This window comes from Hipposideros armiger, unplaced genomic scaffold (genome assembly GCF_001890085.2).
Source record: "Hipposideros armiger isolate ML-2016 unplaced genomic scaffold, ASM189008v1 scaffold_69, whole genome shotgun sequence".
NCBI lineage: Eukaryota > Metazoa > Chordata > Mammalia > Chiroptera > Hipposideridae > Hipposideros > Hipposideros armiger.
Window position 1 is genome coordinate 850,156 of NW_017731419.1, and position 26,902 is coordinate 877,057.

Genomic DNA, 26,902 nt, shown 5'->3' on the forward strand with positions numbered 1-26,902 from the left:
AGCCTGATTAATTACAGACTAAAGAGATAACACTTTTCCCGGCTTATTCGGGCTACAGTTGAGGAAAGATTCCGTTAAACATATACTGAGATTCTGGGAAAGACTGTTTTGTTTAAAAGCTTCACTACTAAAAACAATTTTTAAATTTCTTCATTTTTAATCTCCCAGATTGTCCAATCCTCTCATTGGATCAGGTATCAGAGGCCCAGAGAGGGCCTAGAAGTCACTTGAGGCCACACAGCAGCGAGTGGCAGAGTCTAGCCACCCTAGGCCCAGGGTTGCTGCGAATTCAGCCCAGCACTACTTCCACAGGGCAATGCCTGCTCGGTTTGGAGCTGCTGTGACTTGGGGCGGGAGGAGAGTGGGTCAACAGCTCAGGGCTTAGAGCCATCGTCATGAGTGCTCCTAGAAGCCTCAGCTCACTCAGGGTCCTCCTCCTTAGGACTCCAAATGCCTCAGATATGGGCTTGACCAGGGCTAAGCCTGAGACCACGCCCCATGCAATGTCCCCCACAGGCCCTTCTCTCCTCTCCCTGGCAGACCCCTTGCCTGCCCCCGCACAGGGCCACACCTGACTCAGTCATTCTTCCACCAAGTGAAGCCTAACACAGCCTACAATGAGCACTGGAGGAGGAGTCAGAAGTCCAGGGATCCCGTCCTGCTGGGCTCCGTCCTAGCTGAACAGCATTGAGAGCTGCTCCTGTCACCACTCCGGCTTCCCTGGCTGTAAAAAACAAAGAGCAAAAACTCCCCCAAAGCAAATAGGGGCCAGGGGAGTACATGAACCCCACCCCCACCCCCGCCCAGTCACGTACATGGCTCCTCCCCAGAGTGAATTCAAAACCAGCTCTTGTGTCAGGTTGCCTGGGATTGACTCCCACTGAGTGCTGTGTGAATTTGGCCAAGTACCTTCCTCAGTTTTCTCATCTGTAAAATAGGGATAATAGGAACGACCCCCATAAACTAGTTTTGAGAAAACTAAGAAAGATAATATAGGGTGAGAGTTTAGGATGGTGCCTGATATACAGTATATGCTCAATAAAAATTAGCTGTTATTGTTATTGCTCCTTGAGCCTGGATTGACCCCACACACCCCACCTAGTAAAGAAGACTCATTTGGAAGACAGGTGATTGTCTGCCCAAGAGCCTAGCCTGGTTCCTGGGGCAGCCGAGTGAGAGTGGGGTGGGAATTGCTTAATACCTGCTATTAATACGTGTAAAGTGGGAGCATGCAATGCACTGCAGCCCCCTTCCCCACAAACCTTTCCTCCCCACCCAGTGCCCCTCCTCTAGGGGTCAGGGGTTGGCAAATGAATCTTTGAATGATACATATTCCTCTGTTTGGTGTTTAGTAATAACAAGCTTGTATGCCAGGTGAGTCACCAAACCTGGTTCACGGGTCTGTGCCTCAATATGTAGCCATACAATTCCAGAGGCCCACAATCAACAATCCTGGAAATTCATTCATTCAACAAACATTAATTGGATGCCTGGCAACCTACTGATTCATGAGTTGGAAGGGGGTAAAATATTATTTAGAAGCTACACAAGGTCAGGCAGTTAATGTTATTGGACACGTGTTCCCTAAGTGCCTGTCCTCTGATCTTGGGCAAATTATACTTATGAGACCTTGTTTATGAATTAATGAGGGCCAGCTAATCTTTCATAAGACCTCAATTTGCAGTTTTGGTCAAAAGTCCTTCAGCCTTTACAAATGAAGACCTCTGTTTCTGGGTTGGGCTAACTCCTTCTCTAGTTAAAAGCTTTCTGTGTCTTTAAAAGGGGGCGGTACCCTGTCAAATGAACCCTAAAGCATAGGCTGAAGGCGCGTGACGTCCCACCCACTTTCTGTGACGTCCTGTGCCCCGACTTCTGATTGCCGGGCTCAGACGTCAATCGCGGGGTGTGTGTCTTGCTGGGACACAGTGGAGGTTTCACCTCTGGTTTGCGGAGCGGTCGGGTGTATTCTCCGCTCGCCCCCACGCCCTCGAGGCCCCCACCGCCCGACCCAACGGCGCCACCAGCCAGAGGATCCCGCGGCGCCCTCCCGCACCGGATCGCTCCGCGCTGGGGCGGGACCTGGCCCGACAGCTCCGATCACTATGGTCAGTGGTCGTGGGGGGAGGCGGGGAAAGGGGAGCGGGGAGGAGGTGCGGTAGGCGGGGTCGCCGCCGTGGCGCTTGTGCGCTCGCGGGACTGGGGTCGGTCGCGAGGCTCAGCTCTCAGCTCTGGACCCGCGGCGTTCGGACCCCGGGGATACTGAGTCCAGACAGATGCTGGGGGCCCGCGTCCTTCCTCGGAAGGCCCTGCAGGGCCTGGAACGCGCTCCGCCACCCACCAGGGACGCCCAGCAAAGGGGACCCAGCCTGGCCCCCAGGCCTCCCGGCCCCCAGGCCTCCCGCCCCCGGCGCGTACCTCCCAGGTGTCCCGAGGGCGACACCATGAAGGCACAAGGTAGGCGCCCCCGACTGAAATCAGGACAGGGAGGCTCCAGGGCTAAGGGTCACCCCCTCTTTGTTAAATAGCCCTCCCCCAGTTCGCAGCTCACGGCCCCACCCATCCGACGGCTCAGCCACCAGAGACCCCCCCACGAATGGACTTAAAGGTGCGCGGGTGGCCGGATCACTGAATATTCTCTCCGACCCGCACGTCAACAGAAGGTGTTTGGAGTTAGGACCTACATGGAGAGGCTGCCTCAAGTAGTGAGGCACGTGAATCAGGAGTTCAGGCAAAGCAGAGACTAGAGGAGCCCCTGATTCAGTCCTGTCTGAGCTGAAAGGTCCCCAGAGACCCTCTGAGCCAGGCCAAGCCTGGGGTTTGGGCAGGTGGGGAACCTGAGGCCCAGACAGGGACGATGCTGGGACTGATTGAGGTGAACCTCGAACCCAAACCTCTGGACTCACAGTCCGGTGCTCTTTATGTTATATCAGGGCACCTTCTGGGTTTGGGGGAAGAGATGTCAGGCAACCTGGAGGGGACTGGGGGTGGTGACTGCCTGAAGCCCTTCAGCCCTGAGCCGCCTGTTCCAGGATCCTGTAGAGTGTGAGGGCTGGTGGCCCAATGGCAGCTTGGGGCCACACAGCCTGAGTTCAACTCTCTGCGCCACCCCTTGGGAAGCCAAGAGGCTTTGGTTGGTCTCTTCTCTTCCCCAGCACTATTTTGCTCATTTGTACAATGGGCTGCTGTGAGGACCAAGTGAGGTGATGCAGCTTTTCCTGTGATGACAGAGTCCTGGAAGTAGATGTGCACAGCTGCCTGGTTCTTTGTGCTTGGCCTCCTGCCTCCCCTTTCTGGGCAGGGAAATGGGTCACGACTGCTGGATACTGCTGGACAGGGGCATGGGTCAAAGCTTGGTCATGGCCAGACACGTCCTAAGTGTGGCATGAGCAACCGGGTCACCCGAGGAGGGCTGTCCTGGACAAACCAGCTCGCTGCTGGGGTGTGGCGGAGGCCTCTGGGGCATCTGGAAGCGCCAGCTTCCTGCTTCTACCCGGTGCCCAAGGGTTTACCTGGCTCTGCTGCTCCTGGAAGGGGGCCCAGGTGTTTCTGCATCATCCCCTAGGGAGTGGCAGGAGATGGGGTAATAATGGGTTTAGCCACCCTGGATCCTGAAGCTGGCATGCCTTCTGGTCACCACTGGGTAGCCGAGACCACAACAGGGGCAGTGGGGGCTGGGACCTCAACTTCTGGCCTTTATGCCGCACAGTGAGGCCTCTGACCCCACCCTCCAGTCTGCCCCGGACTCACGGGACCAGAAGTTAGACCGCAGGTGGGGTCAAAAGCGCCAAGTCCTCACCCCGATGTCTGGAGTCTTGGGTGCCTCGGAGAGGGATGAAGTGGTTTACCTACTAAGTAGGACATCTGCCTGGGAATCGTGGGGAGCAAAGGCTGTGCAGGATCTGTTCTCTTCCATTCTCCCCAGCATTTATTGAGCACCTGCTGTTTGCCAGGCACCACGTGGGCCCTGGGCTGCATGGTGTGGATGGTAGTGAGCGTGTGTGATGGGCAGAGGGGAACATCCCTGGAAAACACAGCGTCTTCTTTCCTTTCCCGTTGCAAAGTCACTGGGCTAAGCTTGAGGAAAAGTCCCAGGTAGAAGACACAGAACCCCATGGGGAGGACAAGGACCGGGATTGTGGCTGCCACTGGGGGGGCTGTAGGTAGTGAGGGGTTCATGTTCACTCAAAGTGCATTTAACGTTGGGCAAATGGACGAATGTCAGGCATGAACAGGTAACCACAGGGCCCTTCTGTGCTTTGTTTTGATCTGTCAAACAAGCCCCCAGTAGGCATTCTAGTCAGGCCCCATGCTGGGCACTTATAAGAAAGACCTGGGGAGCCCTCTCTTAGGAGCTATGTCCAGGCATAGCTGGACATAAGCAATTCCTGGGCTACTGACCATGGCCTGAGAGGTCTGACCAAGGGAGCACAGAGTTGCACTCTGAGGGAGTGGGGTGCTGGGAAGGTTCATAGAGGAGGACTTTTGAACTGGGTGTTGAAGGATGTATCCTTCAGGAAGGACTAGGGGAAGAGTACATGCCAGGCAGCGTGGGGACAGCTTGCTTCAAGGCCTGGAAATGCAGTTCAAAATGGGATATTCTGGGAAAGGATAGTGGTCTGGGTGGGTACAGGGAGCTCCCGGAAGGGAGGGGAGTTGAGCCAGGAAAAGTAGGTGGGTCACAAGGTGCCATCTAGGGCTTCACAAGCTGCACTTGTGGGGCTGGGGTGTTACTGTGCTGATGGGGAGAACCATAACATATTTTTGACCAGAGATGATTGACTGGGACTATCTCTCTGGCAATGGAGTGGACATGGGACTGGAGGTGGCCAGGCTGGAGTCTGAAACTGGCTCGTTCATTTGCTCAGCCATCACTCACATGCAGTTTTGGAGCATTAGTGTGTGATGGTCACTGGGGATCTGGTCATGACAGGCAGGCGAAGTCCTTGCCCTTATAGAGTTGACATTCTAGTGGAGGGACACAGACAGGGTGCAAGTAAATGAGTGAACCTACATGTCACAGAATGCCCTGAGGAAATAAAACAAGGCAATAGGGCTGAGGGAAGGGCGACTTTTAGACAGAATGGTCAGGGAAGGCCTCTCTGAGGAGGTGACGTCACCTGAGACATGTGAAGAGGCAACAGGAACAGCAGGTGCAAAGGCCGTCAGGTGGAAATGTGTGTGTCTTGTTGGAGGAACACAAAGAAGGGTCACTGTGAGGTGAGCAGGGCCAGATGGCGGAGGACCTGGGAGGCTGTCATCCTAGGTGAGGGAAGCCATCGGAGGGTATCGAGGAAGGGTGTGCCATCATTTGATTGGCATGTTAAATAGCCTGCGCTGGCTGCTGTGCAGGATGGTCGGGATGGGGCAGGAAAGAAGCCAGGAGTCAGCTAGGCAGACGCTGTTGCAGCCTGGGGGCTGGGGGATGGTGGCAGCTCAGGCTGGACCAGGAGCAGAGCTGATAGGGGAGGACAAGGGGGGAAAAGAACTCCTAGGCCTCTGGTATGAGCTCTGCTGGCTGGAGGGGCCTTTTGGGGACTTGGGGACACCTGGGAGAGGAGGCAGGGGTGGAGTGAGAGAGCAGTTAGGGGCACAGTCATTTGGGGGTGCTGGTCAGACATGTCAGTGGCTGGTGGCTGTTTGAGGCCAGAACTCCAGGGGAAGGTCAGGGCTGGAGACAGTTATGAGAGGCCATCAGGAGGATGCTGTGTGAGCCCAGGCATCAAATGAGAGGGCGCCAGTGTCTGAGTTCAGGGGCTCTGCAAGGCCAGCGAATAACTGACCCAAGGCGTGTGGGGGCCCAGGTGCAGGGCCTCCCCTATTTCCTGAGTTGAACAGCAGAGAAGGGGCATTTGGGTAGTGGGCTGAGTAATAGCCCCTCAAAGATGTCCACGTCCTGATCCCCAGAACCTGTGCCCAGGGTACCTGACATGGCAACGGGGACTTCGCAGGTGTGATGAAGTTAAGGATCTTGAGATGGGGAGAGTACCTTGAATTACTGGGGTGGGCCCAAGGGTGTAACCACAAGGCCCTTATAAAGGGGAGGCAGGAGGGTCCGCGTGAGGACACATGACAGTGGAAGGAAGGGATCATGAACCAAGGAACGCAGTAGCCTCTAGAAACGGAAACAGGTAAGGAAATGGGTTCTCCTCTAGAACCTCCAGAAACACCAGATAATAATAAACCCGTGGTGTTTGAAGTTCGCGAGTTTGTGCTAACTTGACGTAGCAGCAATCCCACACTAACTCAGGGCCCCAGGGCTCCCCTGAGTCTTTGGCCTCCACGCATTTTTGATTACTCACCCCCAATAAACAGGTTTTGATCCTTCCACATATTCTTATATTACACATCATACCCTAAAGTAGACATTTAAAAGGGTATTTCCTTCCAGCCCCTGCACCAGCCGACTCTGGAGACCCCAGGCCCAGGCGGGCACGGTCAGGGCTGGAGCCCCTGGGAGCCTCTGGAGGTGACGGGGACCTTCTGAGAGGGGAGGCTGGCTGGCTTTCGGGCCCTGCCCTGCTGGTGGGTGAGCCTGGAGGCTCTGGCCTCTACTGTGAAGGAGTCGGTAGCTTGAGGTCAGGCCACGCGATGAGTTTTGGCTTCTGAGTGGCTGGGCCTGGTTAACGAGGCTGACTCACAGCCCAGGGTAGCCCTGCAGAGTGGCCTCAGAGGGAGGTTGCACTGGCTGAGGGCCGCCGTGGCCTGCTGTGAGGGGCCCGCCAGCACCTCAGAACCTGGGCTGGAGGATGTGCTCAGATGCACGAAAGGGTATGCTGATGGGGGCGTCATAGGCAGAGACGTGAGCCTGAGGCCTGGCCGTTGAGGAGGCATCAGGTAGTGACAATAAGGCACTGTGAGGGCCAGTGGATTCTCTTTATGGAGGGTGAGGGTGCGGAAAGGAGGTAGCTTTCCTTCATTCATTCAACAAACATCTCACCCCCTGCTCTGTTCCAGGCCCTGGGATGGACAGAAAGTCTCAGATGGCTTGACAAACGTCCTGTGCCAAGGGAGGCCCCTGTGGCTTTGAAGACTTTGATGGGTAGGGGATACAGGTCCCCCAGAAAGGCCCCTTCCCAGTCATAGTACATCTCCTCTGTGCTTAGATGCTGGGCACAGGAATCGGCCAAAGCAGCTTGTTGTCAGATAGAAGCTTGGAGTCTGTCTGATGTGGAGATGGGGGTCATCCTAGGAAATCACTTCCTGCTTCTGGTGGCGAGCTTTGCAGAATTCTAATCCTCACAAACCCAGACGCATTTCTCCAGATGGAAAGGGGTTTGTGACATCAGACTGCTCTGTGAGTCCAGTGGTTTTTGGTTGACGTCATTGTCTAGTCCGGAGGCTGAGAGGCCGCCTGGTTAGACCCTTGGTTGGAGGCATACAGTGCAAGTAATGAGCTCCAGTGACACTGTGTCAAAAATGATGGCAACGAATTGATGGAAAACTGGGTTTCCATTTACAAAAATCCCAATTAACGCCAACCTTTCAGCTGTGCACTATTGCATAAGAACTCTCTTTGGGTTGTGTGCAGATACCATGGCCACTTATCTTAAACTATAAACTACAAGTGACTTTAACACCAATTCCTCTTACATCATTTTCGTGAAGTCAGAGCCATTCCCGGGGTGGGTTGGAGGCAGGGGCGCAGCATCTCCCACTTGTCTGAGCCCTGAGTCGGGGCAGGAAAAGCATTCAGCCCCGACATGGCCCGCGGGAGTTGGCTATTAGTTGGGAGTTCCTGTGCCTCCTCTAGCCTTGGAGCTTCCAGCTGCCATTACCTGCTTCCTGCCAGGCAAGTTCTTCTCAGCCCTCCTGACCCATAGTCAGGAGGCTTCTATCTCTGGGCTGAGCGGACCTCGACTCAGAGCTGGGTTGCAGTATGATCTGTCACCAGTAGGTGGTGCACCTGGCCAGATGTTCTAACCTTTGTATTTGTAGCCGATGCTTGGCACAGGCTGGATGGTTGGGAATTGTTGGTTGGGAATTGTTGGATGATTAAAAGAAGGAATGAATGAATGAGTCAGGAAGGACAGAGGAGACAAAGGGACATGTCATACTCCAGCGTGAAGGTTCACTAGGTCTGAGGCATTATATTCTATAGGGTGAATCAGTTCGGCAGGTAAAAAGATGGTACCCCCTCCATGACGGGGCTGACCTGACTCCCTGTCCAGGGCACGTGGCAGGCAGGATCTTGGTGATGTTGTCACACGTGCCTTTTGTGGGAAGATAATCATCACTGTGTCAGGTGACTACAGCTCAGAGGCTTTCTACTTGTCATAGTTTTGCTTCTTTATCTTTCAGAGCGAAACATCTTTCAACCTAATATCAGAAAAATGTGACATTCTGTCAATTCTTCGCGATCATCCTGAAAACAGGATTTACCAGAGGAAAATCCAGGTGAGACTGAAGGTTGGGAGAAGAGGAGCCTGGACTAAAAGGGCTGGAGCTGGGAGCAGAGGAGAAGGTGCCACTTGGAAGGCAAAAAGGCTTAGCGTTTGGACCAGCTTCCTGGGCTTCCAGAATATTTTGATGTTGGGCATTTGCCTCAGTTGCAAAATCCTATTGTTGCAAAAAAACGATTTTTTTTTTTAAAAAGCTAGGCACTATCCTATGTACTTTATTTACTCACTGAGACCTCATTACAGCACTGTAAGGTCAGTACTGTTATTATCCACATTTACAGCTGAGGACACTGAGGCACAGAAATTAAATGGCAGGCCCATGGTCCTACAGCTAGTGCGTGAACAAGCTGGGATTTGGACCAGGCAGCCTGATTGCATGAGCTGCAGCCATCACCCCTCTGGAGGGAAAGCCCACTCCAGCGGGGCTATAAAAACGGGAGCTTGCCGGAAGGATGCAGGGACAGCTCACAGAATGACAGCAGGAGGCGCCTGGGCTTGCTCCATCTCTTGGGCAGCATGCCCGTGCCTCTCTGCACACTGGCAGGACTGCCTGCTGCAGCCACAGGGAGCATTTCCTGGGGCAGGAACAAGGACTGACAGCACACTGACCCCGGGTCCTCTGGCGCCCTCTCCTCCTCCCCTGCCGGCCTGCCTCAGGTGTCAGGTGGGCCTGTCAGCTCCAAGCCTTCTCATGGCTATGGTGGGAGCGGGAACTGTCCAACCTCTTGAAAACCATGCTTGGCTGTCAAAACCCTAACTGTATCCCCATGAGGCAGCAAAGGTGACTCCGGGCCATTTGAGAGGGAAATTGACAGCTAGGAGCCAAGCTGGAGGAGGTGGCATGGGGTGGACCACGCCTTTTAAGAAATGTTTGAAGGGCTGGCCAGACTGCTTCGTGTGTCTGAGCAGGCACTTCCTGCTGACTCTGCAGCCCCCGGCCTGCCATCTGGCCATGCTGCACCCTCACTGCCTGTGCTCACACATGCCGCCCCTGCCATGCACTCCCCTTCTGCTCCCGACCCCCGGCCCCCCAGAAAGCCTTCGCAAACTTCTGAAGCCTGGTGTAAATGCCATTGCTCTATACCCCACCCCCATGTGTGCTTCCCCTATCCTGTCCCCATCTTCTAACTGTCCATCTTTCCTCCTAGACTGTAGGCTGCCTGAGGGCGGGGCCGAGGCCCCGGTCACCACCCAGTGCCTGACACAAGGACACGCGCAGCGTGTGTTCATATTTGTGGGATGAATGACAGTTGGGAGACTGTGACGGGGCAGGTAGTCTGAGAGCAGGGAGCAGGTGTTACCTGGGGAAGTGGGGACCCGGCCCTGACGGGATGCAATACTAGGGGATGTTGTTGCAGACGTCCACATTTCCCTGTCGCCCCCACAGGAACTCAGCAAAAGGTTCGCCGCGATCCGCAAGACCAAGGGGGATGGGAACTGCTTCTACCGGGCCCTGGGCTATGCCTACCTGGAATCGCTGCTGGGGAAGAGCAGAGAGATCCTTAAGTGAGTGGGGCCGCTGGGTGGGCTTCCTGCTGAGGCTGTGTTCTTTGCTACGTGGGCCCTGCTTAATCCAGAGTGAGCTGGAGGGCTGCCTGGCAGTGGTGTGGCTGTTCAAGGATGCCTAGCTGCCTGTGTTGGAGGTGGGGCAGGTGAGCAGCCAGGATTGGAACCCATGAGTCGCAGCATGAGACTCAGGAACGACCTGAGTTGTAGCATTCGGGGTTGATCTGTGGACCCGGTGCTAGAACCCCTTTGCTAAGGCAGGTTTCTCTGAGGTGCTGCTACCATTTTGGGCAGGATCATTCTTGTCGTGGGCTGTCCTGTGCCCTGTAGGATGTTTGGTAGCACCCCTCACCTCCACCCACTGCATGTTGGGAGCACCCTCCTCCCCGAGTCATGACAATCAAAAATGTCTTCAGACATTGCTAGGTTATCTCCTTAAGAAGTGGTAAGTCAACCTTGGTTGAGAATCACTAGGTTAAGATCATTATCTCCTGTTCCAAATATAGATTCTCTCAAAGGGGGGTAGAAATTAAGCCACCTGTTCCTTATTTTGAAAGAGTCGTTCATATCGTTTCCTGAATGACAAACTGGCTGAGCCCCTTTTTATGAAGTCAGCTATCTCAAGTCACTCCCCTCCCCCACTTTCCTACAACTTTGCGGGTTCAGACAGTACAGTGCAGGGGTCTCCCCTACCACCAGTGTCCCTGGAGTTGTGCTATGCAGAGGCTCTGGGCTCTGATGTCAAACCTCACACTCTTGCTTACTTGCTGTGTGACCTTGAGCAAGTGACCCAACCTCTCTGAGCCTCCATTTCCACATCTGTAGAAAGTGGATAATTTTGCATAGCTCAGAGGGTTGTGAGGACTCAGCAAGGTGATGCTAGCAAAGCCCAGCCGTGTCTCTGTCCCAGCCCTGCCTGCTCTGTTTATCTGCACCCCTTACCCTCCTGCGAAGGCACCCTCCCTCTGTAGACATCACCCAGCAGGGTGCCACATGTGACCCTGTTGTAGGCCCTGGCGATGCAGCAGTGAGGAGACAAAACTCTGCCTGTGGAGCCTGCATCATAACAGGAGAGGGTGGTCAGTACATACAAACAGTATTTGGTGTGTCAGATGGTGATAAGTGCGGGAAAAAGTCAGGCAGAGAAGGAAGCCAGGTTGTCCAGGGGTACAGGGACTGCTGTTTTAAGTAGGGGTTGGAGAGCCAAGAGGGGCAGGTCACATAGGGCCTCACCGGCCTTTGTAAGGACCTTGAATTTCAGCCTGAATGAGATGGAGCCTGCCGGCTGCCCGCTGCTGTGTGCTAGGTAGACCTGGCGGGCACAGCCAGGGAGCAGCAGGGGATGTGCTCGGGGACAGACCCAGAGGAGAGGTGATGAGGGGGACATGAGCCAGAGAGAGAAGTGGTCGGCTTCCATACCTGTGGAGGTGTGATGCGTGGCACGTGAGCCTCTGGAGAGAGGGCGTCAAGGATGGCTGCCAGGTGTACGACCTGAGAGTTATCAGGACTGAGAAGCCACTTGCTGCAAAGGGAGACGGGGACGGTCAGGAGCTCCATTTTGGTGATGCCAAGTGTGACATGTCTGAGCCATCAGAGCGGGGGTGTCCAGCAGGCAGTGGGGTGAACGAGGCTGGTGTTACCCCCATTTTACAGTTGAGCAAACTGAGCCTAGGAAGTTGAAATGACCTGTCTGGGGTCACACTGACATTGGTGTCAGCTGAGACAGCCTGCACCCCAAGTCCCAATGCCATACTCCTTCCCCTCCCTCAACTCTTGGGGGCGAGTCCTGGCCTGGGTGTTTGCTCTCCACTTGACTAGGCCTGTGTGTCACTCCTCACTGTGTCCCCAGTGCCTGAGAAATGAATGTAAGAATGCCTTGGAGGTTCAGGGGTGGCAGGCTGGGGAGGGCCCGAGGGTGGGGGGAGGAGAGCTCTGCACATCATGGCCTCACAGGGACCAAGAGACCAGAGGGACCCTCACGGAGGTGCCTTACCCACACTGCACAGAAGCAGAGCCCGCGACTCCCAGCACAGTGTCATTCCCACCTGCCCTGGCCAAACCACTTAGATGCCAGGCCCAGCCAGGGACCAGGCTGCCTTTGGGCAAACACCCCACCTTCTGGTCTAGATGTGTTTCTGCTCCACTCCCTGCCCCGAAACAAGGCGCCGAGGCCTCTCCAGCCCTTTCTCACTCTTTAGTCCCTTGTGAACGCGCCCCTCCTGTGTCTTCCTTGGAGCCTGGCCTCCCTCCTGGGCAGTGGGCTGTAATTCTGCCTCTGCCAGCTGGTCTCCCAGAGCCTCCCCACGCGGTCCTTCTTACGTGGGGTGCATCTCTCCCTCTGTGGACCAGTCACTTGGTCTGTATCTCCTCTCTGCTGCGAAGCTCTGTGTCCTGGGACCAGAGGCCGCGTGGGGCTCCTCGCCGTGCCCCTCAAGGGTACCAGCACAGGTCCCAGAAGGAGGCTGTGCCACTGGGTGGCCTGCAGTGACAGCAGAGCCTATCGGGCACTGACAGAGCAAGGCCCACTGGATCAGGTCTTGAGGGGTGGTCAGTGTTCGCGAAGGCTTAATGGCCTTGGGGTGGGGAGGCCTAATTTGTGCTGTTAGCTGATTCCTGTGGTATAAATACTCCTGTCAGGATTGATTTTCAAGCTACCATCATGGGGCACTGAGCAGGGAGTTGGGAAGAGATACACAATACACACTGTAGCCCAAACTGAATTTCTACCATACACACACAATAAACAGATAACCATAAGAGCATAGATAATAGTAAAACAATTAGGAATGAGTTTGAATATTTATTATCTTTGTTTTTAGTATAATTTAACTGTAAGTTTACATAAATTGATTTTTTTTAAGATTTTTTATTGGGGAATTGGGGAAGGGAACAGACAAGTTGCTGTCCTTTTGTTCTTCAGTCTAGTTGTGGAGGATGTTGCTTCACTGGCCCATGTTGGTATTATCATTGCGCTCTTCCCGGGTGAGGCAGATCAGTCGCTGGGCCCTGGACAGCCACTCACGGAGGCTCACGGCAGCTCACACCGGCTGCCGGCTGCTCACAACAGCCCACTGCAGCTCCACTGCAGCCTACGCTGTCGCAGGCAACTCATGGCAGCCCAGCTCCAGGTCGAGCTGTTGTTCAGCATCTTAGCTGTAGAGGGCAGTGTCACTGGCCCTCATATGGGATCCGAACCGGGGCCCTGCTGCTCAGAGCTGGCGTCCCAAGCCAACTCTTAACCAGTGAGCCACTCGGCTGGCCCAACATAAACTGATTTTTAAATAATGGCTGTTTTAACACCCGGCTGGCAAAATTCTTAAAAAATATAACAGTTAATCAGCTCTAGCACAAACCATCACTAGCACACCACTTAGAAGAGCGTCCCTGGCCAAGGAAGGACACACTGGGTGCTAAAGGGTGACAATGCGAATGGCGAATGGCTGTGGGGTGGGAAAGAGGCTGAGATGGGCTAGAGATGAGGCTGGTGAGCGAGGCAGGGGCCCTTCCTGGACGCCTGTGCTGAGGGCGAGGGCTGCAGTACGTCACTCCAGAGGTCCCTATGGAGAAGGGACCAGGAGCAAGGGAAGGCTGGGCATGGCCCAGGCCAGAGATGGTGATGATAAGGCAGGAACCGTGGGGACAGGAAGAAGGGACAGACCCATGAGACCTTTGAAAGGTAGAATCAACATGTCTGGGAGTGGGTGGTGATTACCTCAATTTCCTCATCTGTGAAATGGAGGTAATGACCACCCCCTGGGATTCTACACAACGAGGAAGACAGAACAAGTCAGTGGGCGGTCCACGAGGCAAGGTAGGCAAGTCTTTCAGCTGTTGGTGACGTCCACCTTCTCAGGTGTGTTGTGTGGGGAGCAGTGGGTGAAAGTGAGCTGAGAGCTGACAGTCATAGCAGCACTCCCTGTATTTCCCTGTAACTGTCAGTCTACCTACACTTTAGGTTCAAAGAGCGTGTACTACAGACCCCAAGCGATCTCCTGGTTGCCGGCTTTGAGGAGCACAAGTTCCGAAACTTCTTCAATGCTGTAAGTGAGCCTGAGCGCGACAGCTGAGGGGCCAGAGCAGACAGGAGTGGGTGCCGGCCCGTGGCTGTGGTTGTGCCCCTTGCTTCTCCCAGCTGGCGAAGGACTGAGGGTTGCTTCCTGCTTGTGGGAACGTGGTGGGCAAGGGCGCCCAGAGCCCTGCTCTCCCTTCTTTGGGGCCACAGCTCTCAGGCTGGAAACTCCCCCCAGCTTCCTTCACCCCATTCCCTCTCCACCCCATAACTGAAGGAGGTGCAGTTGGAGGTCTCCCTGTTCGGAATCTCTAAATAAAAATCCCAACCAGATGGCATTGCAGGGCGACCCCGACTGGTGTTCGCTAGACTTGACTCTGGGCTAAGGCATGTACTACAAAGTACTTCTAACCCTGTTTCTTAGCCTTAGGTGGGATCTCAAGTTGATTTTGGTACCTCAACTTAAGGATTGCAAAATGAAAATGCAGGTGGGGGGAGTCCCGTGGAGGCAGGGGGGTCTTGCTTGTGCCTGCCCCGGCTGATTCCGGCGGGGTCCAGTTTTACAGCGTGGTCGAGTTGGTGGAGAAGGACGGCTCGGTGTCCAGCCTCCTGAAAGTGTTCAACGACCAGAGTGCCTCGGACCGAATCGTGCAGTTCTTGCGCCTGCTCACGTCCGCCTTCATCAAGAACCGCGCAGACTTCTTCAGACACTTCATCGATGAGGAGATGGACATCAAAGACTTCTGCACTCACGTAGGTCCGCAGGGTCCCAGGCTGCAGGGACTCAGCTCCCAGCCCTGGGCTCTGCCCTCCGTAGGAGATGTTCGCACCAGCATCCCTAGCCAGGGGACCTGGGTGTCGCTCTAAAATATCCTACTTGAGCTGCCTGAACTGTGTGGCTTTGGGCAAGTCACTTTCCGTCTCTGGGCCTCAGATTTCCCATCTGAGAAATAAGGGCTTCGGACTGGACTGTTAACATCATAAGGAATAGCAACCCCGGAGTCACTTTTGCCCCAAGGTGTGTTTTATTAATGCTGTTTGGTATTAATCTGAAAAAGCTGCCAACGTTTAAATATTGGACAGCTTTCCTATGAAAACCTGGATTTCTGGGGAAGAATCAGAAGATCTAGTGCCCAGGCCTTATTCTTGTATGACAACCATCAGCAGGAGCCTAGTTAGTGGGACACCCTTGCCAGCTTGCCGCCATCTCTGCCTCTCTCCGCTGTCTCTCCAGCATCCTGACTCACTGTCCTAGCCTTCCGTAGGCACTTACGCTTGAAATCCCTTTACGACGGTCCCTTCCTGCTCTGAGATGCTGATTCTGTGCGTTAGGAAGCCACGCTGAAAAAGTCCTGCCTCCCTTTTCCAGATTCCTCATAGTAGCCTCTTCTCACAAACTAGAGGGTTTGGAATCAAAAAGATCTCGATTCAGGCCATGCAAGTCTAGCGATTTCTAGCTGTTCCTTCCACACCAAGCCTCAGTTCCCTCCTCTGTAGAATGGGGTGTTAACGCCTATCTCATGGGTTGCTGTGAAGATTACTTCCCAGTACAGGGGCTTCGACCCAGGAGCATGAAAGCCAGGGGTGGACTTCTTTCTCACGTGTCCTCTGCTGTGCCTTCTTCCTAAACTGGCTTTTTTCACTGTGACCTTTGCAGGAAGTGGAGCCCATGGCCATGGAGTGTGACCACATCCAGATCACGGCCCTGTCCCAGGCACTGAACATCGCCCTGCAGGTGGAGTACGTGGACGAGATGGACACAGCCCTGAACCACCACGTGTTCCCCGAGGCTGCCATCCCTTCCGTTTACCTGCTCTATAAAACATCCCACTACAACATCCTTTATGCAGCTGATAAACATTGATTAATTTTAGGCCACGCAGTGGAGCCTGTTACCTAACGGGACTTCATTCTGAATGGAACATTCCGGCTTTTCAATTTTTTAAGCGATTTAGACTGTAGTTAGAAAACAGCAAATGTACAGCCTTTCGGGCAAAGTCAGTGGGAATGAGGCCTATCGATGATGGAGTGTGGTAACGTGGCAATATTTTTAGTATTTATTTTCATGGAGAATCAAATGCTTTCTAACTCCTGGCTCTACTCCCAGTTCCCTGAGACCTCGGGGAGGGCACCTCCTGCTCTGGACCTGTTTCTTCATCTGGAGGAGGGTCCTACCAGTGTTGACAGTCTATTGTATATAAAAAAACAAACCAGGGTCCTCGGGTTTCTCTTCACCGGGGCAGTGGCTCTCTGTGGGGGAGGAAAAGCTCAAGGTCAACCGTCTTAAGTGACACCAGTTCTATAAAAAAGAATCGAGTCCAATCAGCTGTTAGACTGGACTTTGGTGGGTGGCCGACTGAAGCACTGGCCAGTGAGGCCAACCTGAACGTGAGGGCTTCACTGTGGTTCCAAACATTCATGATGGCGGTGTGTTCTTACCCCTAACTTGAGGAAAAGGAGACTTTTATTCCAAAGTCTAGAAATGGGCCTTCGGCACGAAGCTGAAGTTTTGGGGGCCCCTTCTACCTCTCTCAGGGCCAGGACTGCCTGCCTGGCCCTTCAGGGTCCTGCTGCCGGCCCCACCCGGACAGAGGCTCGAGAAAGAGGGTCCGGGAGCCGGAAGCTATCGCATCATCCCCAACCTAACCTGGAAGTAGAGTCTAGATGCTCAGCCAGGTGGAAACCCTGGCACACGGAGCCGCAGACTCCAGCTGAGCGGAGCTTGAGCAGCCTTTGCAAGGTTGTCTGTCTTCTGTCGCCTTCCCCACTTCTGCTCGGTTTACTTACGGGCTGGCGAGAGGTTAGGTGGGAAAGAACAGAGGCAAGCCGAAGAAACTGGCGGCGGGGGAGGACTTCCGTGGTGGAAACTGCCTGGGAGACAGGAGCCGCCTCATTCACCCACCTGGATGTGCCCCTTAATAACCTCACCTTGCTGCCTAAGGACCTCAAAGAGCCCTGGCTGGGCGGGGGCACTGCTGACAAGCTCTCTTGCTCTGTGGGAGGAACTGGAGAATGCAGGGGTATAGGACTGCCCTGTGGGGCACTTCCTTAATCAAAGGCCTTCTTCTCACAGGTTCCATTCTGTAGGGATTTATTAGGATATAAATTGGTGCTGCAGTGCAAGTCTGCCGATGGCCAGACTGCACAGGGAGGACTGAGAGCAGATGCTCCGAGTCCTGCTACACAAATGTCAGGTCGTATCAGCTGTCGCTTTTGTGAAGACAGATGTCAGGGTGCTTTAATTCCACGCAGGGACCCAGGTTCCCATCCTGCGCTCAGCTAGAATCTGAAGCCAAGGGCCCAAGCTAAGTGATTATGTCCCTTTTCCACAGGAATATAAATCTGACCCCGATCTGAATTGGTTCAGTGTCTCACTCGGCTCTGGGTAGGTGTGCTGGGGTCTGTGACAGTACATTGGAAGAGTGGGGGGAACATATGACATGATTTATAAGTATCAGGGTCCCCCGTTCCTGGGCGTGAACACAAGGCACCGGCGTGAACACACGGCACCGGCGTGAACACACGGCACCAGCGTGGACGTCCTTGGCTGCTCTGATGGGTTGTGAGATGGGTCCTGGGCTCCCAGCCAGCCTCTCGAGCACAGCACAGCAGCACTGGCTGCCACTTCTGCATCTCTGGCTGCGTAGCGTTCACAAAAGCAGAGCTTTCTCTTTTGCAGACTGGCTGGAAAAAGCCGCTATGAGACTTGCCTGTGCGGTGCTTCCAGGCCTGAGGGCCCGCCGCTGTTCACAGGGGACCCTCTTCCCAGGAGAGATCCTATCACTTTGGAGTCAGAATGCCCGAGGTGGGCCGAGTTACTTTCATGCTCTTGCCCTCTGCTTTCCCTTTTGTCCACAAAAGCCATTGACCAAATCCAAACCACTGGTCTCTTCCCTCAGATCTTATCTCTAAGGGAAAGCACTACAGAGAACGGGGAAGGGCAGAATTCAGTGCAGGAGGATCTGGACTTTAAGTACAGACGCTCCTGCACTTATGATGGGTTATGTCCCGATAAACACATCCTACGCTGAAAATATTTTAAGTAAAAAATTCACTTAATACACCTATCGAACATCAAAGCCTAGCCTAGCCTACCTTAAACATGCTCAGAACACTTAAACATTAGCCATCAGTTGGGCTATTGTCCTGAGTTTCATCTCAAGAATTGCCTTCCTCTTCTTACCAGAACAGGGAACACAGATGGGTGTTTTACAGACATGATGGGATAAGAAAACACAAAATACAGGATCTAAAAATGCCGGCGAGGGTCCACTGTAGAGTATTGGTAGTTTACGGTCCTGAACTCCTGGCTGGTGGGGCAGCTCGCAGCTTGCAGCTGCTGCCAGCATCACAAGAGTTATCTTACCACGTATCGGTAGCCTGGGAAAAAAAATCAAAATTCGAACTACGATTTCTACTGAATCCGTGTTATCACTTTTGCACTACTGTAAAGTAAAAAAATACTAGGTTGGGGACAGTCTGCAACTTGTGAAAATGCAATCATCTATAGAAGCTACCTTGCTTGTCTACAGCAGCCAGTCACGCTAGCAGTCACATTCACAGATAATTCTCCACCCCGTCCCACGAAGCCATCTTGTTCCAGACCAAAAACTGGCAGGAAAGTTGCTTTGAGAGTCTTTTATAATTGCACATTTATCACTTTCTTTCTAAAGGAAACTTTATAAGTCAATGGGAATATTTAGCAACAAAAAGAACAAACTGTCCTTGCTTTTGACTAGGTTCCTATTTTAAGCACAAAGGGGCCCTGGAGCCAGCCTGGATTTGAATCTCAACTTGGTCACTTACTAGCTGTGACCTTGGCCAAGACGCTTCACCTCTCTGAGCTCTAATTCCCACATTAATGAAATGGAGATTGATACCTACATATCACAGGATTATTGGTTAAAGTGGAATGGAATTATGTGTTCAGCGAAAACAACTACAAGACCTGACACACAGTGTTTTACAAATGGGATACTCTCCAACCCACCCTTCCCAAGAGGAGTAGCGGGACAGTGCAAGACGGGGAAACGTGCCACCTTGGCAGTGGCGCTATGGATTCCGAAACAGTGGTCCAAGCACCAAATACCGTATTTGCCGGCGTATAAGACGATTTTTTGGCCCTGAAAAATATGCCTCCAAGTGGGGGGTCGTCTTATACGCCAGGTACACTTCAGATAGACTGCCCATAGTGCTTGCCCCGTGCCATAGTGGCCTCCCGATGCCCGCCCACTTCATTCCACATACCGTTCAGGCATCAGCAGCGCTGCTGGGTGTATGCTCGGCTGTTATGCGATTTTGCTGTTATGCGATTTTACCACACGCAAAATCGCACACAGCCGACCATACACCCAGTATGATAGCGCAAAATCGCGAATCGCGATTTATGTATATGTTTGGTTACATACACCCTTGTGACAGTTTTCCTGCATGTCATAAGCATTTGAATATAAATATAAATGTTGAAATCAAATCTGATATTGTTTTACCTTTTATTTGGTGTGTGGAAGGTGTGCGGAAGAGGGGGTAGTCTTATACGGCGAGTATATAACAAACTCTGTATTTTGAGTGGAAATGTTAGGGGGTCGTCTTATACGCCCAGTCGTCTTATACGCCGGCAAATACGGTACATTCCCACACTGAGCAGAAATGAGGGCGGGGCTGTGGCTCAGTGAGTGGCTGCCCAGGGGCCCCGGGTCCTGTGGGATATGGGCCAGACCCTACAGCTTCCCTGGGGCAGCTGGTGAAAATATCTTTCTAGCATTAAACTGGTTTCCACAGCAACTTTTGTCCTAGCTTCTTAGTTTGGTACCCGTGGCGCTTGTGTGTGAGAGTAGATGGGGGAGCTCCTTGTTTAGTGAAAGGTCCAGATACTCAGGAAATCCTGCGCTTGGGCTAGAGGCACCAAAGGAACCACCGACCTCACCAAAGCTTCACATCAGGTCAGAAAGCAGGACTGCCTGGGAGGCTGGCCTCGTCTTTTAAAACTCACCCCCTTAACATGTTACCCCACCAACAACAATAGAATTTGCTATTAGAGTGCAAATGCAGGATGTCAACAAGACATCAGTCAACGAGACCAGGCCTCTCGTGGGTCGGGTGCAGCTAAGGGGCCTTGAGCCTCCTTAAATCCCCGTGCATCACTTGGAAAACGGAGAGTCCCCCTGCCACCCTCTGAGAGCTGTCACTTAGGAGCTGACCTCACAGACTGGAGCTGTTTTCTTCTGCATTCTCCTCCCTAGGTCAGTGTCACTGGGGGATAGTCGTTGGCAACGCTGCTGTCTTAACACTAACAGTTTTATGAACTTATCCTGGGCCCACAAGGAGATGCCCAGGTTCTAAACCCAGCTCTGCCACCGGGCTGCTGTGTGATCCTCAGCAAGTCTTAACCAGTGTCAGCTTTCCCAACTACAAAAAAGGACACCAAGGCTTATGTCTCAGGGCCTTGACAGAAGCAAAATGACTACAGTAGCTAACAGTGCCTGGTGCTTGCTGAACACTCAGTGCTACCTGAATCTGAGTTTGGGCCAACTATCCTGTTGCAGTTACCCAGAGGGGCTGAGGGAAGACCGCTGCCCTCCTGTCCTATGACTGTGGCAATTGTGGCTCCTCGTCCAGACCGACCCAGAGAAGGCTGGGGTGGCACTGGGGGGTCTTTGGTTTCCTCGGCACGCATTTACGTGCCCTTACGCTGAAGGGCTGTCAAGTGGTGATAAAGCAGCCTGTGCTCTCAGGGAGCTCAGCACTGACAATATGCCTGTGGCAAGTACTGTGAAGAGGGGGAGCATTGGACTTCGGGAGCCCACAGCAGGCACACTTCCCTTCCTTGGGGGCTCAGGGATCTAGAGAACACGGAGCAGTGCTCAAGGACGGGAAAGGCCATCAGGCCGAGGGAAAAGCTTATGCAAAGGCTCAGGACAAGGGAAGTGGGGAGACGAGGCCGGAGAAAGGGGCCAGGGCCAGATCCTGAGTGCCTCACCCACCTGACTCAGCACACTGTTCCGGCTTCCCCCCAAGTGGCTCTGTGATGTTAAGGAAGCCTGTGTTCTCTTGGAACCTGAGGACAGTGACCTGTTCCCTGCCCACCTCTCGGGGTGGCTCAGACAAGGGCTGTGAGCGAGAAGTAGAGAGCTAATCAGTTGTTAGGGTTCTGTTACAGGGAAAAGCAGGAACACATGCTGCGGACCCAGGCAGAAATGATTTTATTGTGATCTCCTGCTCTGCCCACACTGTCCAGTGGGGTGAGACGCCCCCCATGTGCATCCTGCAGCCAGAGGACTATAACAGTGTCCCCCGTATTCTGGCTAAAAACACAGGATGCCATGCTGATTCTATTATTTTTAATAAGGAAATCAAGTTGAACATACAAGAAGCCTGTAAACACTGAAATACAGGAATACGTAAGCTGCTGCACGAACTCTTACTCCACAACAACACAAATCTGTAGTCTCTCCCGCTATGGGGTGGTGTCGAAGACGGAGATTTTTAGAACCGTGGAGAGAAAGGAAAGGTACGGTTTTCCACATAACCAGAGCACACAGACGTGACGTGCGGCCACCTGCAGACTGACCTGTTACTTTGCACTTGTGCTTGGCTGTGGCTCTCGATGCTGCTGCGGCTCTTTCGGTTTTGGCTGCTTCTTCTTCTTCTGCTTGGAGAGGCAGCTCAAAGCAGACTCACCATTTCTTGGGGCAGGCATGAGCACGGGCGGCTTGCCAGACTGCGTCGGATACTTGGTTTTCAGGTCATTTTTAAACAGTGGTTGGGAGAGTAAATGGCGCAGTTCCTTCTTCAGGATCTTCATCCGCTTCTGTCTCCGACGCTCCTCTTGCTGGTCAGCTTTTCCTCCTTGAAACACAACACGAAACAGATCGTATTTACTATGATTTGTAGAAGCATTTGGCTTCCCTTGATGGATAATACTCGTGATGAAAAACGTTTAGGAATTCTTTTGGGGCAGTGGGGCTCAAACATTCCCTGCAATGCGAGTACGGCTCACACACACAGTTTAAGAGGGAAACTCAGGGCCACTATCCTTCACGCCTCACAAAAACCCTCCAAGACAAGAATTATCTTCATTTTATAGTCCAGGAAACTCAGAGGTCACAGGGATGGCTGTCCAACTGAGATTAGAAGCCACATCTCTGGACTTCAAGATTAGTTTCCTTCCCACGACCCGCCCACTTGCTGCCTGCGGTTTGGCAACTCGACAGCTCCAAACCCCTCAGCAGGCAGGGAGCCCAACTCTCTCGCCCCTCCCACCAGCACTGGGGCTGCGCCTGTGAGGGTAGGCACAGCCACAGGGCTCCGCGCCAGCCTGTCCTCAGGAATAGAAGCCAGGGCCTCGTGCAGCTACAGCTCAGGCCCCACGCCCAAGCCACCAGGAGGACCAGCTCAGTCATCAAGCCCAGTGGTTTGGTTCCTGGCGTCCATGCCGAGCAGACAGCAGTGAGTCTGCCTCTGAGTTTGTTGGCTTTGGCACCGAGATGCCAACATCCCAGCTGAGCTGCCCATTTTTGGGCTGGCAAGAGCACTGGCCCTAACTCTGGTGGTGGTGTCAGCTCCAGACGTGGTTCTACCGCTTAGACTCGGGAACGATCCTAGAGCAGGGACCGCACAGACTCATCCCTGAATCCTCAGCCTCTGGCCCAGGTTCAGAGTAGGGGCTCAGTAGGTGGGGAAACTGTTCTCCTGCACAAGTTGCTTCTCTTCTGTGAGCCTCTAGTTCCCACCTGTACAAGGATAATAATTTCTGCTGTTTATATCATGAGACTGGGAAGAAGATCAGGTGAGATGCTTTGTTAGCTTGGAAGACAGGTGTAGGAGTAAAAATAATGACAGTAATAACTTGAAATGTGTGAAGTACTTTCTACTTGCCAGTCACTGTTGCAAGCACTTGACACTCATGAACTCACGCCATCTTCACGAGATTTCATGAGGGAGATATTTTATAACCTGCGTTTTGTAAATGAGGACTGCCTAGAGACAACAGGGAGATTGCAAAACCTGACCTGGTGACATAGGCAATTAAGAGAATGGGCCAGCACCCACACACGGGCAGTCTGGCTGCAGAGCCTGCCCCGATGTCACTATACGCCACTGCCCCTCCACAGACGGACGCAGCTGAAGCCTCTAGACAGACAAGGCAGAGGGAACAAAGGCCGAGGCCCTTACGCTCATCGGGGACTAGGGCCTGTCACACACAAGGAAGGGCATCTTGCCGATTTTGACAGGACCCATGGTGGTGAGGAGGTTGCCACAAGACAAAAGTTGAAGGGAAAAACAAAGAAAAGAAAAACAAGCTGAATGTACCCTTGCTCAAGCCCCATCCAGCCCATCACCTACCCTTGTACATTTCCTCATCCAGCTCAATCTCAAGGGCAGCTGCTGCCTGCTCAATCCAAGAGTTGTGCAGACAAGCCTGGAAGTTCCGGTACTCCGCTTTCTCAATCTGTCGTGCTAAATGGATTCGCTCCTGGAGGAAAGGAACGGGAAGTGTTATCTGACAGACGGTTCAGGCCTCTGGGAAGCCAAGTCTCATTTGGTTTTTTAAAGCGCTCTTGAGATCAGTGGTCTCTGATAAAAACGCAGATGACAATCACTACACTGCAGCTCAGAGGCAGCTCAGCTCGGGCCAGGAATCGAACTGGCAACCCTGTTGTTCACAGCTCGCACTCTTGAGCAAGCTCTTAACCAACTGAGCCACTCGGCAGGCCCTTTTTTTTTTTCTTTTTTAAATGAATCTTCCTGTTTAGCTGTTGGCAGAACCGTTACTTGGTTTCCAAGGGTTGTGCTTACGTGGTGAGGAAGCACCCTCCCCTCCCCTCATCAGCACTGGGCTTTTAACTTCTTTTTACCTTGACTGCGTCCATGTACTTTGTCTGCACAGGGAACAATGGGATGTCCTCATCTTTCTTGAGGGTTTTGTAAATCTTCTTAAAGTTGATCACGTCCTCAGGCCCAATCAGCATCAGGCTAAGACCTTCATTGGTGGCACGAGCAGTTCGACCACTTCGGTGGACATAAATCTCCGAGGTGCGAGGAACCTACCAAAGGAGGAACTGGGAGGTCAAATGTGGCCATCACCAGACACTGCTCTTCCCCTCAGGGCCAGCAACCCGATGTGGGTCCCTCTCCCCTCTCGGCCAGGCCGTCAGAAGCCTCTCCAGCACTGCACCCCGATGCAACCCTTCTCCGTCAGTCCCACACTCAAGCTGCTCCCAGGTTTACTGCGGGCTCACTGTGTACGCCTGCCCTCCCACGCCCCGTCCTGGTTCCGGCCCTCAGGACCACTCAACTGGAAAATGGCAGTCACTTCTTATTTGTTCTCTAGTCTCCCGACACCCCCCCCACTCTCCCTGACCCAGCCCCAAAACTGACAGTGTCATCTCCCTGAGTCAAAGCTCTGACCATCACACCCCCTCTAAAAACTCCACTGGTTCTTCATTAATTCTGCATGGATGGTTGGATGATTTTAATCATAACCAACATTTATTGATTATAATGTGCCAGGCAATTCTAGGCACTCTGCATGTATTATCCCATTTATTCCTCACAATAACACGAAATAGATGCTTTTAAGATTATCCATATTATAGACCCGGAAACTGAAATACACAGATATTAAGCAGTTCCTCCTAGGTTATCCAACTAAGTGGTGGAGCCAGGATTCGAATTGAAGCAGTCCAGCTCCAGACCATGCTGACCCCTGGGCTACGCACACTGCCTCTACTCCAGTATATATTGGATACGTTATCCACAGAGAAAGTGGCATGGGCGCTGACAATCCCTCCCTCCCCCACTCTCATGGCACACGTCACTCATCAAGCACCGTCTTCTCCACTGAGCCCAGATAACGCTCAATATCTTTTCCAATGCAGTGCTCCCAGCACCACTATAAATGGTTCATAATGGTGCTAGGAATGAGCTCTATTTGCCATTTTTCGCTTTCCTCTCCCAACACACCCCCCTTCTCATTCTCGGCCAACTATCCCTTCCCCATGTTCTTTCCTCCTTCCTCTCCGACCTCTGTGTGCCCACATCCTCTCATCCTTAAATGCCAAGTATCTTTTAGAAAGCACTTTTCAACCTCCCACACTAGAAGTTGCCTCTCTCCCCCATTATATTTTATAACTTTCTACTATCTTCTGCCTTACATTACGGCTGTAGTCATCTCATCCCCTCCAGAGGATTTCATAGTTCCTAGGGGCTGGAAATGTATTTTGTTCATCCGGATATCTCACACAGACTAACTTCCCAAAAAGAGGAAGACTAAAGATTTGCTAAACTGAATTGGCACCCTAAAATTTTTTTTTAAAGCATGAAGCGCTAAAAAGGAGAAATGATAATGCCAGAATAGCTACCCTTTATTGAGTACTTACTGTGCTAGATGCTTCACTGGCATTAGCTCATTTAATTCTCCTAATAACCCTACAGGGTAGGTAGCATTACTCCCATTTTACAAACAATGACATTGAAACCAGAGGTGCTAAGTCACCCGCCCAAAGCTAACCAACTATGAAGCAGCCAACAAGCATCAAACCCTAGAAGTGGGGCTCCGCCCACCACACTAAGCTAATTTTAGTGCATGCACTAATAATGTCGGTATCAACAGCAGCTAACATTTATTAAGTGCTTACAATGTGCTACATGGCTTTGTAAGCTCTTCACACGTAATGACTTATTTGACCTTAATAAAAACTTTAGAAGTAGATGCTATAGTTAAGCTGCCATTTAACAAATGAGGAAATTGAGGTATAAAGAGACTAGGTAACTTGCTCAAGGTTACACAGCTGGGATTTAAACCCAAGCAGGTCTTAACTACCAGTCTTCTACAATACTTCTCTACACCAAGGTAATCACTTGACACGCTAAGCTTCTTATTTCCACTTCATGGAAGAAACTAAGACTGTCACCTGCCAACGTCATGTAGCTTGCCCAAGTCAAAGAGAGCCGGACTCTTTGACATCAGACAATACCGAGAGGTTATGAGAATAACTCTCACCACAGTTTTCCAAAAGTGGCAGAAGCTGGTCAGTCACTAGACGTCAGCAGTACGCTCTGCTGCACAAAGCCTTGGGACCAACAATTCCTCCTCCATCTCCTCCCCCTGCCCCCAACTTTGCTTTAAACATTCCCCATTTGATGCTGGGAGATGCCTACAAGCTCCCTGACGTCCCTACCTGGTAATGAATGACATGTTGGACTTTAGGAATATCCAGGCCCCGAGCTGCCACATCTGTTGCCAGGAGAACACAACTGTGGTAGAGAAAGAAAGCTCATTAATAATACCTATCACTAATCAAATTCTTCCCACCTGCTGAGTACTACCCTAAACACTACAATCCTTACACTCTATGAGATAATGCTACTTATCTCCCTTCTACAGATTTAGAAACTTAGGCTCAGAGAGATTAACTTCCCAAGGTATGTACACGGCTATTCAGTTGTAGAGCCAGGATCCAACCCTGGGTCTCAGTGACCACAATGAACAAGTCACACTCTGCGATACTAAAGACCACCTCAAGTGAATGAAACGGGAAGCCACACGTATTCTAGGTCAGTGACCTCATCTCCATCACCCTCCCACTCACCTCTAGTCACATACCTGTCCTTGCTCTTCCTCAAACATGGCTTTGCCTCTGAGCCTTTGCGCTTGCTGTATCTTAGGTCTAACAGGTCTTCCTCAGATAATTCACATTTGCTTACTTTCTTCCATTCTCTGCTTAAATCTCACCTTATCAGAGAAGCCTCTCTGACCACACACCCAGTCTGCATAACTCCCCACACAGCTTTACTACTTAGCACTTAGTACCACATGACAAACTATATACTTACTTTCTATTTATTACTTCCCTCCACAGGAATATAAACTCCGTGCAACTTTGCATTATTCACTGTGCTATTGCCAGCCCCTAGAACAGTGCCTGGTTCATAGTAAGAACTTGATAATATGTGTGGAGTGATGTTTCTTAACATATGTATAGTT

The 26,902-nt window shown here is 52.3% G+C and overlaps 2 protein-coding genes across 5 annotated transcripts in view; one reads left to right on the forward strand and one right to left on the reverse strand.

The window, feature by feature from the left end:
- The first annotated feature begins 1,903 nt into the window (after window positions 1-1,903).
- On the forward strand, window positions 1,904-17,268 carry OTUB2 (OTU deubiquitinase, ubiquitin aldehyde binding 2). Its single transcript, XM_019642433.1, has 6 exons — window positions 1,904-2,105; window positions 8,299-8,394; window positions 9,787-9,905; window positions 13,861-13,945; window positions 14,473-14,667; window positions 15,572-17,268. Exons 1-6 carry the CDS (start codon window positions 2,103-2,105, stop codon window positions 15,776-15,778), a joined length of 705 nt encoding a protein of 234 aa, XP_019497978.1. The 5' UTR covers window positions 1,904-2,102; the 3' UTR covers window positions 15,779-17,268.
- A 3,831-nt stretch (window positions 17,269-21,099) lies between these two features.
- DDX24 (DEAD-box helicase 24) overlaps window positions 21,100-26,902 on the reverse strand; it is a 16,580-nt gene continuing 10,777 nt past the window's right edge. For all 4 annotated transcript variants that reach the window (XM_019642469.1, XM_019642471.1, XM_019642470.1 and 1 more), the window contains exons 6-9: window positions 26,097-26,172; window positions 23,772-23,960; window positions 23,260-23,389; window positions 21,100-21,762 (exon numbers count right to left, since the gene is read on the reverse strand). In XM_019642469.1, the coding sequence (XP_019498014.1) occupies window positions 21,488-21,762; window positions 23,260-23,389; window positions 23,772-23,960; window positions 26,097-26,172 (670 nt within the window). In that variant the 3' untranslated portion in view covers window positions 21,100-21,487. The remainder of the gene's footprint in view (window positions 21,763-23,259; window positions 23,390-23,771; window positions 23,961-26,096; window positions 26,173-26,902) is intronic.

Excerpts from the sequence above, each read along its gene's own strand:
- OTUB2 (XM_019642433.1), top strand. Across the intron at positions 9,906-13,860 it reads AAGAGCAGAGAGATCCTTAA|GTTCAAAGAGCGTGTACTAC; the intron begins GTGAGTGGGGCC and ends CCTACACTTTAG. Across the intron at positions 13,946-14,472 it reads TCCGAAACTTCTTCAATGCT|TTTTACAGCGTGGTCGAGTT; the intron begins GTAAGTGAGCCT and ends GGCGGGGTCCAG.